Source organism: Artemia franciscana, chromosome 14 (genome assembly GCF_032884065.1).
Source record: "Artemia franciscana chromosome 14, ASM3288406v1, whole genome shotgun sequence".
Classification (NCBI taxonomy): domain Eukaryota; kingdom Metazoa; phylum Arthropoda; class Branchiopoda; order Anostraca; family Artemiidae; genus Artemia; species Artemia franciscana.
In genome coordinates this window covers 6287084-6300501 of record NC_088876.1, presented here as the reverse complement: position 1 = coordinate 6300501, position 13418 = coordinate 6287084, and the positions used below count along the sequence as shown (strand labels likewise).

Here is a 13418-nt window from a genome sequence, read left to right as displayed (position 1 = left end):
GATCGGGATGAAACTTGATGGGAAGAATAAGCACAAGTTATAGATACGTGATTGAAATAATTGGAACGGATCCGTTTTCTTTGGGGGAGCTGGGGGGTGTTAATTTGGAAAAATTGAGGTATTTTTAACTTAAGAATGGGTGACCGGATCTTAATGAAATTCGATATTTAGAAGGAACTCATGTCTCAGAGCTCTTATTTCAAATCCTGACCAGATCTGTTGACATTGGGGGGAGTTGGAGGGGGAAACCGGAAATCTTGGAAAACACTTAAGAGTGGAGAAATCGGGATGGAACTTGGTGGGTAGAATAAGCAAATGTGGTAGATACGTGATTGATGTAACCGGACTGGATCCACTCTCTTTGGGGAAGTTAGGAGGGTCTAGTGTTTTGGCGAGTTCGGTGCTTCTGGACGTGCTAGGACAATGAAAATTGGTAGGCATTTCAGGGACCTGCACAAATTGACTTGATAAAGTCGTTCTCCCTGATTCGACCACCTGAGGGGCTGAAGGGAGAGGAAAAATTAGAAAAAAATGAGGTATTTACAACTTACGAGTGGGTGATCGGATCTTAATGAATTTTGATATTTAGAAGGACCTCGTGACTCAGAGCTCTTATTTTAAATCCCGACCGGCATTAAGTCTCGATTTTCCTTTTAAATCAATCTATTGATTCTTAGAATTTTGCTAGAGCTCATACCATATGAGCTCTTGGCTCTTCCAGCTTTGTCACAAGTGCCATGTGAGCTCTTAGCTCTTGTGGATTCTAGGATGATCTAGCAGTCTCCCAATCAGAGGGAATTATATACATGATTAATTTATAATAAATACAGATGATTAATTTTTGCTGAAATGTCACGAACTAAGATCATAACATATATGGTTTAATTTGGTCATTGGTTGGTGCCTTGGCTGATTGCCAGGTGAACTTTGAACTGGCTGATGAACATCAGCTTTGTAAAGCTCAGCTGACTGTAGTAATAAATGATATTATCTGGCCTTTCTATTGGGAAAAAAGTTTTCCAATAAAACTTGGTGAGATAACTAGCCATGTGATTGTCAGATCTCTTGTTCTTGAGGATCACTTCACACACTAAACACCATAGACGTTCACCACTTTGTGTTTGGGCCCCAGTCACAGAGTCCACAAAATTTAACAAATGATTACCTGCTAGGTCCTGAAAACCTTGCGTGTTTATTCTAATATAAGCTCTCTGAAAATATGACATTATGGTTGTTCTTGGACGAATCCAACTGCATATAATGTCAAGCAATGTGTTTGCTGTCTGGTTGGGAAAAGCAACAATAAAAAATTCCAGAGACCCTCTCCATTTTCCAAATTTCCACTGTCCTTCTAAGACACGTCCCCTGCTGTACTTTCTTTTTCCTATCTTTGCTTTGTCAATTTCAAGGATTTTTCTTGGACCAATTTAACACTATGCTTATCTATAAAGTCCAGACAAACTTGATGACAAAACTTTGCCAATCAACAGTGGTATGTGTCAAAATGTTAATCTCATCAATCTTGAATTGCTGTATGTGAGATACTCATGTTGCAAAAAAAGCATCATTTTCATTATTTGTTTTGATTTTTTGTTTATTATTGTTTATCATTTGGTTATTTGTTTGAGCTTTGAATTTGCAAACCCAATCCCTGTATGATGACTAAGCATGAGCACTGTTCTGTTTTCAAAGTACTTGTTTCTGTCCTGTTTATGCAAAAAAAAAAAAATACAGATGACCTCTTTTTTATTTACCTGTTCTGTTCTATTTTTATCATAGCTATTTTGTCCTGTTTTGTTTCTATCTGTTTTTCTTGTTTTCAATCTTATTTAAGTGATATGAGAATGAGATATTTGATAATTTCAAGCTTACAAAATGGTGTTTTAAATCATAATTTGAAATTGTGAAGCATGGTTACACCTCATATAACTTTTAGAGTGAGAACACATGTAAAATGATAGAACTTAGTGTGTCAAACATATCAAATAAGGTAATTTAGTTCCACTAAAACAACTTATTTCTTACAGTACATTATTCAGTCAATTCAGCAGCAAAGTTGTAAAGATACTGTCCAGGAGAAGCAGGATATTAACAAATCACTTATAAATGTACATCCTGGTTCTATTGGTAAGGACTCTGTATTCTACATTACATGGGAAGTAATTTGTATCTTTAGCTGCAAGCACTTTAATTTAACTGATTTTATGGAATCTATGGTGCTAGATAACAGTAACCTGCTATGATTATCCAGCTAGATTATACATGATAAACACTGATTATTAATTGCGAATTTTCTTAAATTCCTAGTCAGAGAGGAATGTTGGGAAAAAAATAGACTTGCAAAGAATCAAAGGGCATATCTGAACTGTTAGACTGATCAACCTGCCAAAAAATATCAGCTTGCAAAAACTCAAGGGCTGTATCTCACCTGTTCTTTCCAAATGCAAGTTAGAAAACAAGAAATTTTAAGAAATTTAGTTAAAAAACAGGAAATTTTGAGGAACGTAAATGTACTGAAGTCTTACCAAGTAGAAATGTAGGTTTTTGCTGGCAAATCTTTATTGCATTACCATTACAAGATAGCCAAATATACTTTTTCTCATGTTACTAAAACCATCTATAAATAAAATCAGGACAAATCCTTTAAGGAAAAGTCTAGAGTTGAAACCTCTACAGCAGCTCAGAGGTCTCCTGTATATCAGTCAATTCTATTATGGAACTCCATCCCTTTGGATGTCCCTCTTTTTCTTTCTGCAAAGGCATTATTTCGTCGGGTCTTTCCAGTTAAATAATTTTTGTCTCTCTTTTAATTCTATCCCAATTTGTATGTCACTTCTCTTCTTTTAATTTTTTTTTTTGTATATATTTTATAAGTGTTTTATTTTTGTTCTCTGTGGCCCATTACAAGCATAGCTTCTTGGGCCTATTAACTGATTTACTTTTGTAATAGTTTTCTTTAGTATTAATAAATTGATTGATTGAAAGAGTGGTCTAACTAGCTGATTTTCTGGAAGGGCCAAAGTCTTATCAAATGCTGACATACTTTTCTCATTCAGTAGGATACCATTTTTCCAGTAAACACAGTATTTTTTGCCTTACATCTCAAGAAATAAAAAAAAAAACACTAAGTTGTATATTATTTCTTACATCTGTCTCCTAAATACACATTATAGAGCAAATTTCCATAAAAATTAATATTGTGTTGCAAATGGCTTAACTCTTCTGAACCCGTAGTTAGGAAGTGTTATTTTGCTTTTATTTGCTGACATATTATTTGGCTTTATGCACCAGCAAAACTACTCAGGAGGAAATTGGCCTCTCTCTTCTTAGTTATGCCAGTGAGGTGAAAGAGGTCAGATATTTGGGTAGATGTGCAATTTTCAAATTGGTAGTCTACTGGGAAGTGCTCCTAATTTTGTAGAAAATCCTAAAATCAGCCTTTGTTTTAAGAAAAGTATAATATCATCTTCTGATGACAACTTGGATGTTCGAGGTAAAACTTCTAAGCAATATCTCTTGGTATCCTACAGGAAAAAAGGAAGCATAGAAAGTATCAGGTGCAACTTCTGTAAAGTGTCTCTGAAGGCTAAGAGAGTATCTACCACAACATTTATATATCATCTAAAAAAGAAGCAATAAATGATGTGCACAAAAGTAAGTATATGCAGATGGTATCGCAAATAACAAACCCAAACCAACTAAAAAAAAAATAAAATATACTCAGTCTTTATTTTTAACTGTAGTTTTTCTCCAAAGTCTGTGGACCCCTAAAACTAACAAGCCTTGGTTGCAAAGCTTCATAGTCTTTGTCTCAAGAACATCCTTGTTGTATTAGCCTGTAGCTATGGATTTTATTTTATAATCATCATTTTCCATTAAAGGCTATAGACCATACAACCAGTAGTGGGGGATCAGTTATTAAGCCCTAGGGTCTTAGTCCAAAGCATGCCCTTTACAGGTGTTATACCCCTAAAATGGGCAATCAGGACTTGGTTGGAGAGTCCCAAGAATATCTTTGTTGTATTAGCCTATAGTTGCAGTCAGGCTGCTTCCCTAAAGAAAGCTCCCAACAGCAAAGCAAGTGACTTGGAGGGCAACAAATTAGTGAAATCTAGAATAAGAAGAGAAGACACACAATCATTTCCAATTGATAAAAACAAGCAGCTCTGCAGAAGATCTTAAGGACAATTTTCTGTGTTTGATAAGCCAGCATATGAAACAGCTTATTTGAAATAAAACAGGGGAATTGAAAGCACTATCTCAGTGAACTATCAATTGTCACATAAATGTTGCTGCCAGAAAAAAGACAAGTTAAACAGAAGGATGGTGAAAAGGATTCAGGTGGCCTTTCTGGTTTTTTTTCAGAACTCTGGAAGTGAAGATGCTTTTTCTGAAGAATCTGATGAAACTGAGGCTGTATCTACAAAAGAGGGTGACAAAAGTTATGGTGAAGAACAGTGGGGAGCTGAGTCTCAGAAAACAAGGTTGCAGCACATACTATCTGATGACACATTACACTTGCTGTAACATTTGGTAAAATTCTAGTTAATTGACTTCTTGCTATCTCAGTAAGGGTTTAGGTTAGGAAAATGAAACTTTCAGGAATGAATCTACAGACTAAATTATGTCCCGGGAAGGTATTTTGAAGCAACTACCTCCACTTCTTCTCCATCTAGAGGGCCCTGACCTTTGATGACCTTTAAAAATATGTGTGTTATAAAATTGAAACCTTGCAAAATAGATCTTCTGCTTAATTGAAGTACAACAAAATTGTTTTCAGCTTTGTAAATTTGCTCAATTCCATTTTATAAGGTTTTAAAGATATGCAAATACATTTCCTATATTAAAAAAAAGAACATTGATATGGCTCAAAATTTTGCTCAAATAACAAAAATGGTATTTTCAGAACTAGAGGCAGAGAAAAAGCAACTAGTAACTGAAAATAAAGGTAAAATGTTGTTTTGTCAAATTTCAATAGGTATAGACCTGTCATGTAGGCAAATTTCAGGGCCCTCTAGAGGGAGAAGGAGTGGAGGTGGGTGTTTTAAAATACCTTCCCAGGACGTACTTTAGCCTGTAGACCCATCCATGAAAGTTTCATTTTCCTAACCTTAACCCTTTCTGAGATAGCAAGAAGTCAATTAACTAGAATTTTACCTAACATTTATATAACTGTGAATTTTTCTTCAAGAACAGTTCAGAACTTAATATAATTTCAATATGTTACTGCTTTTCTTTGAACATGTGCTATGACATAAATATCAATGGCAGATTATTTAAAAAAAAACTGCAAACTTTTTTTGCATATTGCAGAAAAAATGGACTATTTTGCATTTTATGAAATAAGAATTGGAAAAGTTCTTAACATTTTCTCAGAAATAACATTTTCTAAGTTCTAACAAATTTTCTTAACATGTCTCCTTATGTATTGGAAAAGTCATACATTTATACCAAAATTCTAGTTTAGCTACTTTTTATTTAAATGAAGCACAAAAACACTCCTTTCACTTTCACAGCTTTACTCAATCCCAGTTTATGAAGTTTCAAAGATCTGGAAATAGTCAACATTTCCTAAACTTATAAAAAAAATGATATGGCTTTAAATTCTACTGAAATAACAGGAGTTGCATTTTCAGAACTAAAACCAGAGATAAAGAAACTGACAACTGAAAATTAAGTAAAGTATTGTTTTGTCAAAATTTTAACAGGAAGCAGCCTAGGGATAGGCTAGAGACATGTCAAATAGGCAAATTTCTAAGACTCAGAAATCAGAAAAGGGCTAACAATGAAACTCAATAATGCATTCCTGGAGCATGGTTTTCTGAACTTTCATTTCTTAACCTAACCTTCCAAGATAGCAAAAAGTAGCTAAACTATGATTTTATTGTTATTTGCCTAGCCTAGAGCATTCACATGATCTAAATAAAACTGCTTAAGCTAGTGACTCACTTCCTCCCTTCTCAAAATTTCAACTTGCAATTTTTTCCTATATTCTTCACATTCTTCTTTATATTTTTCAGCCTCCTCTTTCACTTGTCTCATTTTCTTTTTCAAAACATCCAATAGACTGTTTTGTTGCTGGGCCATGCTCGCCATTTTAAGTAAAATGGGGATAGCTATTTAACTTAAATTTTACAAAATAGTTAAATATTCCAAGGTTTATTTGCTAGTATCCAACAACACTATATAGTCGAGACTAAATTCAACTGTTTTTACAGATATTACACTGATTTTGGGTGTGTTTTGTTCGGTGTTGTCAGACAAACTAAGCACTTATATCGTTCATAAACTAAATCCCTTGCAGCCACAGAAAACGCTATGAGTGCCAACATTCCGAAAATGGAAGAAAGCTCCTATTGAAGTACGAACAAAAACTCTCTCTTAAAATCCTTATTTGAAAAAATTATTTTATTGTACTTTAATCATGTTTTATTTGTTTTATCATGCCAATTTTGAATAGCAGAGCGCATTTTAGTGCAATTTTGCAACATTTTGAAATAGCACTTAGTTTTGCCAATAACATGAAGCGATAAAAAAGTAAACCAAAACATTGATTTCAAATGGAAATTTCCACAAATTTAAGTCTTTCTTTGGGATTATTGAAACCTTCAAGAACAAGCAGAAAGTGATAGAAGTATTTAAAATTTAAATGCAAAAAATTATGATTTATGGATTATTTACGTTTAACAGAACTCGTACACAAGAGCGAGCATTGGTAGTAAAATAGCATTGCCTACGCAAAGAGCAATGTGGGCTATATTTATTATTTACTTTTTTAAATAAATAATTCTCAAGAAACAAAAATGTTCTATTGAGTTTTTTTTAATTTACTGGAATATTTTATATTTAATTAAACTTTTCAAAACCAATTTGAATAGTTCAAGCTAACTTTATTTATTTTTAGTATTTGATTTTAATTGAATTCTTGAACTGTGTTTTGCCATCACTTCTGGATTGTAGCCAATTTTCGGGGTAACTGCCGTAAAATTTTTTATTAAAGTAATGAGCCTTATATAGCCTTCATAGCAACTTTATTCGGTTAATAATTTTCTTAGAATTTGCCAACTTTTATTAGCAAAAACTTTTATTCCATAACTAATGAAAACTAGATATTCTGACTGTGTAAGCGTAGTAATTTCCGAGAAAAAAATATTCTTGTAACTATAATCAGTGACTCAATTCTCAAAGTTTGAGAGGGGGCGTATTTTTCAAAATTTTGGATGGGTGAAGCATTTTTTCCCAGTTTGTTCAACAGAAATAGTTTTAATGGCAGTAGTAGTAGAAGCAGTAGGGTTTACCTCTGGTGTCCTGGTGTTGCAGTGAGTTCTTGTTCTTCGTGGTAGTAGTAGCATTAGTAGCAGTAGTGGTTGTAACAGTAGTAGTAGTAGTTGTGGTAGCAGTAGTAAAAGTAGTAGTAGTAGTGAAGTGCTCAGATCTTACAGTTTACTGCCAAATATGATATTGAAAAAATATCTTTGATGATAGTCTCCTGGAAGTTCATAGATCACGGATCAGAGCAGAATAAAGAAAGTTTGTTTTACCAAAAGAAAAAGCCCGAGAAGTAATACCAAAGCCCTAAAATATTTTTGGTTTTTTAGGCTTTAGATTTTTTGCTAAAGCCGTAGTCTATTTAAAGATGTGGGATCTTTTTACATTGATCTGCTATTCTTGCGAGGCTAATGTTTGAGAAGTTTCTAAAACAGATTACGCCACAAGCATCATTTAGGCGAAGCTAGGTTTTTCTCAGGAGGGGGGGGGAGGTAGACTTTACTGCCCTCTGCCACACTATAAATCTATAAATATTACAATTTTTGCTCAAAAATATCTATAATTTAAGCTAAATTTGCGCCCCCCAGGCATGCCGCCTAGTGGACTTGCCCCTTTACCCCCCGTAGAGTTGGTCCTGCCCTGAAAGTAGTGTCACACTGGGTAATTTGGCTTATCAAGTTGGCTCAAATAACTTCTGCAAGTGCGTGAACTCGTTTCTGAGCGGCAAATCATGTTTCCACTGACCAGTTAGAAGCTAATTTATACAATCCACGATATGGGCTTCATAATATAAATCCCATTACAAAACTACTGGGACCACAAAACTGCGCAATAGAAACTCAATTTTTAAAACCGTCCAAAGTAGAAAGATTCATTTTTATTTGACATTTAAAAAAATGGAAAGCAAATTAGCCAATGAAAGCGGGAGAAAGAAGGTTTTAGTGGAAAAGCCAGTTTTTAAGCCCTTCCAATGGTTGATTAACTTCCAGTTTTATCAGAAAAATAATGGAAAGGGCTACACTCTTTTCTGGCACTTATTAAATTTTTAAAAAAAGAGTCAAATTTAACGGAAAAGTTTTATTCCTTGAAAAATAGCCCTTTTGAATTTTTTTTTAAATAATATTTTTCTCTTGAAAAGTTCAGTGTGGTATAGACTTTTTAACGTTTGTTAAATTTAATCCTTAAAATTCCCAGTCCATAATATAAACTTCAGATTTTATTTTATTTTGCATCAAAATCATCACTTCAGGCTACTTAAAAAGTGGCTTTCGAGAAACAAGGCAGATTATTATTGCTCAAACCTCTCTTTTATCATAAGAGAGGTTTGAGTGGCAGTCAGCGGCAGTCTTTAAGGTAAATGCACTGAACTATGTATGTCCCAAAAATGACCATTTTTTTCATACTAGTTATAAAGTATATATGCGTTTGTAGTTGTCGCCAGTACACAAACATCTACTAAAAATTTCTTGTTTTCTAACTTACATTCGAAAAGAACAGTTGAGATACGGCCTTTGATTCTTTGCAAGTCGATTTTTTTTAAATATGCCCCTTAATTCTTTGCAAGTCATGTTTTTTTTTTGCAAGTCGACAAGTCGAACAGTTGAGATGTGCCCTTCGATTCTTTGCAAGTCGATATTTTTTATTTCAACTAAATTTATATTTCAATGTGCCAAAAATTACACAAATAGGGAAGATTATTAAAATCACATATAAAATTCTTTTTGAATAGTCAAATATTGATAAAGTGGTATTTTTCCATTAAATAGTCACCTTCGAGAAGTTAACACATGATCAAAAAAGTCAAGAAGTGGTTTTCCTTAAAAAGCTGAAATTCAACTATTCTATAATATCCCTTGAAGTCACAAAAAAGAGGAATTTAATATATGATTTCGTTCCAACAACCAACAAAGTTTTCTTTTTCTAAAGCTAAGTATAGCAAATGTAGCATAAGACTTAAACTACATTAGAAATAATTATAATATTTTAGTGACATAAAACGTTATTTTTGAAACCTCTCTCGTGTCCCACAATAACGCGATTACACACACACACACACACATATATATATATATATATATATATATATATATATATATATATATATATATATATATATATATATATATATATATATATATATATATATATATATATATATATATATATATATATATATATATATATATATATGTAGTAGCGTTATTGTGAAGTCACAAAAAAGAGGAAAACGACACTTATGTGTCGTCTTTTGTTTTGTAGATTTAAAGCAGGTAATGGAGAATGTTGTTATTAAGATGGTACAAAACTTGTGTAGATAATGCCCACGATGATCCTACCGTTATCCAAGTTCACATTCCTTTATATCTATTTAAAAATCCTGCCCAACCTCTAATCCCTGTCAGAGCCGTTCCTAGGGTTCGTGACCCCCGCAGAAAAATTAAATACAGCGCTACCCTCCCGACTCAAGTATAAACAAAAAAAGCCAAACCAAAGTGGAAAATTGACTCAAAATGGACAATTCCCCAGCCACCATGCCCCAAGCCATGGCGCTCAGGGAAACTGCCCCGGTTGCCCCTCCCCCCCAGTAAGGACTCTGAACCTAGTCTTTCTTGAACCAACAGTTTTTGTAAGTTTCATATTAGACTGGTGTGTACAAATTAGTAAGGATTCCCCAAAGTTATTCTATTGCCCGCGGTTGTTTGCCCCCATATTCAGAAGTCGTTGAGTATATGGCATTTATTATTACTTGCGGCTTTAAAGTACCAAGGACATAAAACTGAAAATATTTTTGCCCCTTGGATCCTTTTTAGGTTTATTCTTGGCCGAAAATCAGGATTTCCAAAGATCTTCCCTAATGGCTGTTATAAATTAAGAAACAAATTTGGTCTTTCAGGTTTCACCATTGTTGCCAAACTACATCGTAGAACAGGATAAGCGTAAAGTAATTCGGTAAACTTGACGGTGGTTTTCACTTATTTTTCAATAAGTGGTATTAGCCTATGAGACACAGGAGGCATCATGTCTGGGAGATTTTCATCTTGACATACGAAAAAAATGAGTTAGATACTTATTCTTTACATAATAATGTTAAATAGTAAAAGTGATCTTTTTGGAATAAGAAGAGAATAAAGTTCTATGAATACATGCAACGAGATTAAAAATTCCGGGGTTTTTCTTAATTCTTTAAGATGTATGTAACTGTTTAAGCTTCCATTTAACAGATTCAACGAATCAAATCTCATTTTTAGTGTCATTGGTACATTAAGTATGCAAGTGCATGAGGCCATATCTAGGCAAGGGGTTAGGGGATTTGACCCCCCCCCACAGAAATGTTTATAGAACTTGTAAAAAACCTAACAAAATGAATGTAAAATTTTGATACGTTTTAGTTTCTTGTCCCCCCACCGAAAAAATCCTGAATAGGACCCTACAAGTACATCAACAAAAAGGGATAGTAGGGATTGGCCTGCGGGCAAGGCCGTATACAGGGGTTTAGGGGGTTTGACCCCCCTCTAAGCTATTTTCAGACTAGTAAAACATATTAAAAATGCATATAAATAAAATTTTAGTTGCTTTTTTAAAGATTTTTCTGTACTCCCCTCCCCTCCAAACAAAATCCTGGTTACAGCCTTGCTCACGGGATACCCCCCCATTTTCAATAGGTAAACAATTTAATATTTTTACCTTTGTCAGCTGTTTCTTAATACCGTTATTCAGCTCATTTTTGATCAAGTTAAATTTCATCATAGTGTCAGACGAGAAAATAGACAGCCCGAAACCAAATCCGGGGTAATCTGAACATCGATTTTTTCTTTTCGCTTTTTCATTCACTGCCTCTATGGAAATACTCGAACACCGAAGTTTCGACAGTTCTTCATCCACCTCCTCATAATCATCAAATTTACGAAATGGTTTCGTCTCAAAAAATTGAATTGGTGACTCACAGCGTCGTTCTGACTCGCTGCCAATTGGTGGCGGTCTTGGACGGTCACTGCCCACCGGGTCTGGGCGGCTTTCCTTCAAGGGCGCGTTTTCTCTGTTCAGTTCTACCGGTGTAGTGAAGGCAGTTTTAGCAATCAAATCCTTAGACTTAGAAGCCTTTTTTGAAGCCTTTCTATTTCCCTCTTGGAATTTATCAGTTGTTTCCAGGGAAATTTGATTCTCTATGACGTCAACATTTGTCGAGACTAAAGGAGGTGGCGCATGGCGTTTTTGACGTAAAACTATTTTCCTTACTGCACTAGATAAAATTTCAGATGAAACCGAGAGAGAAGTCAGAGAGTTCGATTTTTCATCCATTTTTGTGTTAAAATAAGTCGATTGCCAAAGAAATTGCAGAACACACTTAGCATGAAATCAAGCACTGAAAGAGCATTATTTTTGAGATGTGGATTTCGGCCAGAAAGTATCTTGGCTCGGAAACGACTAATCTACGTAAAGGACAAGAAATTTAGAGATGAGTTTCTTAGCACGCGTGCTAAGGGGAATGCTCCAACGGGATCATTAAACAATTAGCACTTGTTTCATATTTCATTTCTGAACTGTCAAACCTAAATAGAATCAGTTTACTCAAAGTTTCCTGAAGAAAAATATCAAAATTGGGTCAATCCAAAAAGATAATAACTAGGCGATTCATGTATTCTAGACAAGGGCGTATCCAGTAAATTTTGTTAGAAGGGTATTTATTTCTCGGGAAGAAGGAGGCTACAAGAAAAAACTTTACATAACCTATCAAAAATTGTTTATATGCATTTTTTCTATTTTACGAGTGGGACAAAACTCGGGTGGGTTCAAAATCACTAAACCCCTGGATACTGCCTTAAATCTTGAAATAGGATGCTACTACCAAGGCATGGACATGGGATTAAATTCAGCTAAGTTGTTAATTATGAGTAGATACAGGAGGTGATGAGGAGGTATGGTCGAAGGCGAAATATTTTTTACATCTACGACATTAGTGCACAACCCCTTGGATTTACTAATTGACATTCATTAAAACCAGTTACTTTACCTTTAGGTGTAGTGACGTCAGGTATGTAATTGTTGCAAATTGTGATAAAAGTCAACCTTTGAAATAGGTGTGTCGGCATAATTACTTTTAGATCTGACATTTTTTGGAAAAAACTAAAAAATTGGTGAAATTAGTTTCAACATTTTTGCATCATAGAGTAATGACCAGAGTTGCCATGTGGGGTACATATGTGCCACTTAAACGCTTTTTTGAAGCGGTTGCACATTGAATTATTTCAAATCGACACGTTCCTGTTATTTTTTGAGGGAGAGGGGAATCGTTCATTCGGCACGTTTTCCCTAAGAAAATGGCGGTTTCGGCGAATTTTCACTTTTATAGCACCGCAACTTTAAACCGGACATCTGGTAGCATTGGTAATGGCTCTTTTCTTAAGGCTTGTGCTCCCTGTAAAACGTATTATTTTATGACAAGCTTTCAGGTGTCTAGTGTGCGATCACTTTTTTAAATTACGTACACTATGTGGCGTTTGCGTTGTGGGCATGGCGGAAGTGTGCCAAGCGTGGGGGAAACAAATGTAATGGAAACTCTGCCAAGCGTGGTGGAACTATGTGGCAAACGCGGTATTCTCAGATATACACCAGGTAGGGAAAGTTGGTGCCCCCTTGACAGGTGTAACCTCTATTGAAAGGAGAATATACCTACATCCGTTATTCTTTCGTTATGTGAGTTCGTTATTTCCCGTTCGTATTATGACCCATTCATTCACGGAGCAAGAATTAGCTTTTTTTTAGAGAATAATACAAACCAGGTTACAAAATATGAAATTTTTCTAATTTTTGATATTTCTGACGTATTTTCAGCATTTTTTTTTAGCGGAAAAATACAAATATTACCTAAAAAATGTAGTTCAGTAAATGAACAAAGCTGAATCTCAGTTATCGAATGACAGCAAGTTTTCAGTTTGTGTTAAAACCTTTAAACCATAGTACTGTATACACACAACATGTTACAAATTAAGCCAAAACAATTAAACTTGGATAAATATGGATAACTTGCAGATTCACTAAATTCCTTTCTTTGGCTAAGTTAGTATTATTTGGGTACCTGACTGACTGACAGTATTGCAAACAGTAGGCTGTACGAAGAGTGTGGTTCAATGCAGCTTTCTAGGGCTATA

The 13418-nt window shown here is 34.6% G+C and overlaps 1 protein-coding gene across 40 annotated transcripts in view; it reads right to left on the bottom strand.

Moving 5' to 3' along the window:
• Positions 1-13418, bottom strand: part of LOC136035236 (tropomyosin Cha f 1.0101) — a 107950-nt gene that overhangs the window by 75756 nt on the left and 18776 nt on the right. For 5 of the 40 annotated variants that reach the window (XM_065716857.1, XM_065716858.1, XM_065716856.1 and 2 more), the window contains exon 1: positions 10954-11691. The exons of 10 other annotated variants lie outside the window; for them this stretch is intronic. In XM_065716857.1, coding sequence (XP_065572929.1) covers positions 10954-11568 — 615 coding nt within the window. In that variant the 5' untranslated portion in view covers positions 11569-11691. Of the gene's footprint in view, positions 1-5949; positions 6272-10953; positions 11701-13418 lie in introns of those variants that run through there. 25 more of the 40 variants (XM_065716875.1, XM_065716876.1, XM_065716874.1 and 22 more) reach the window with 16 other exon arrangements.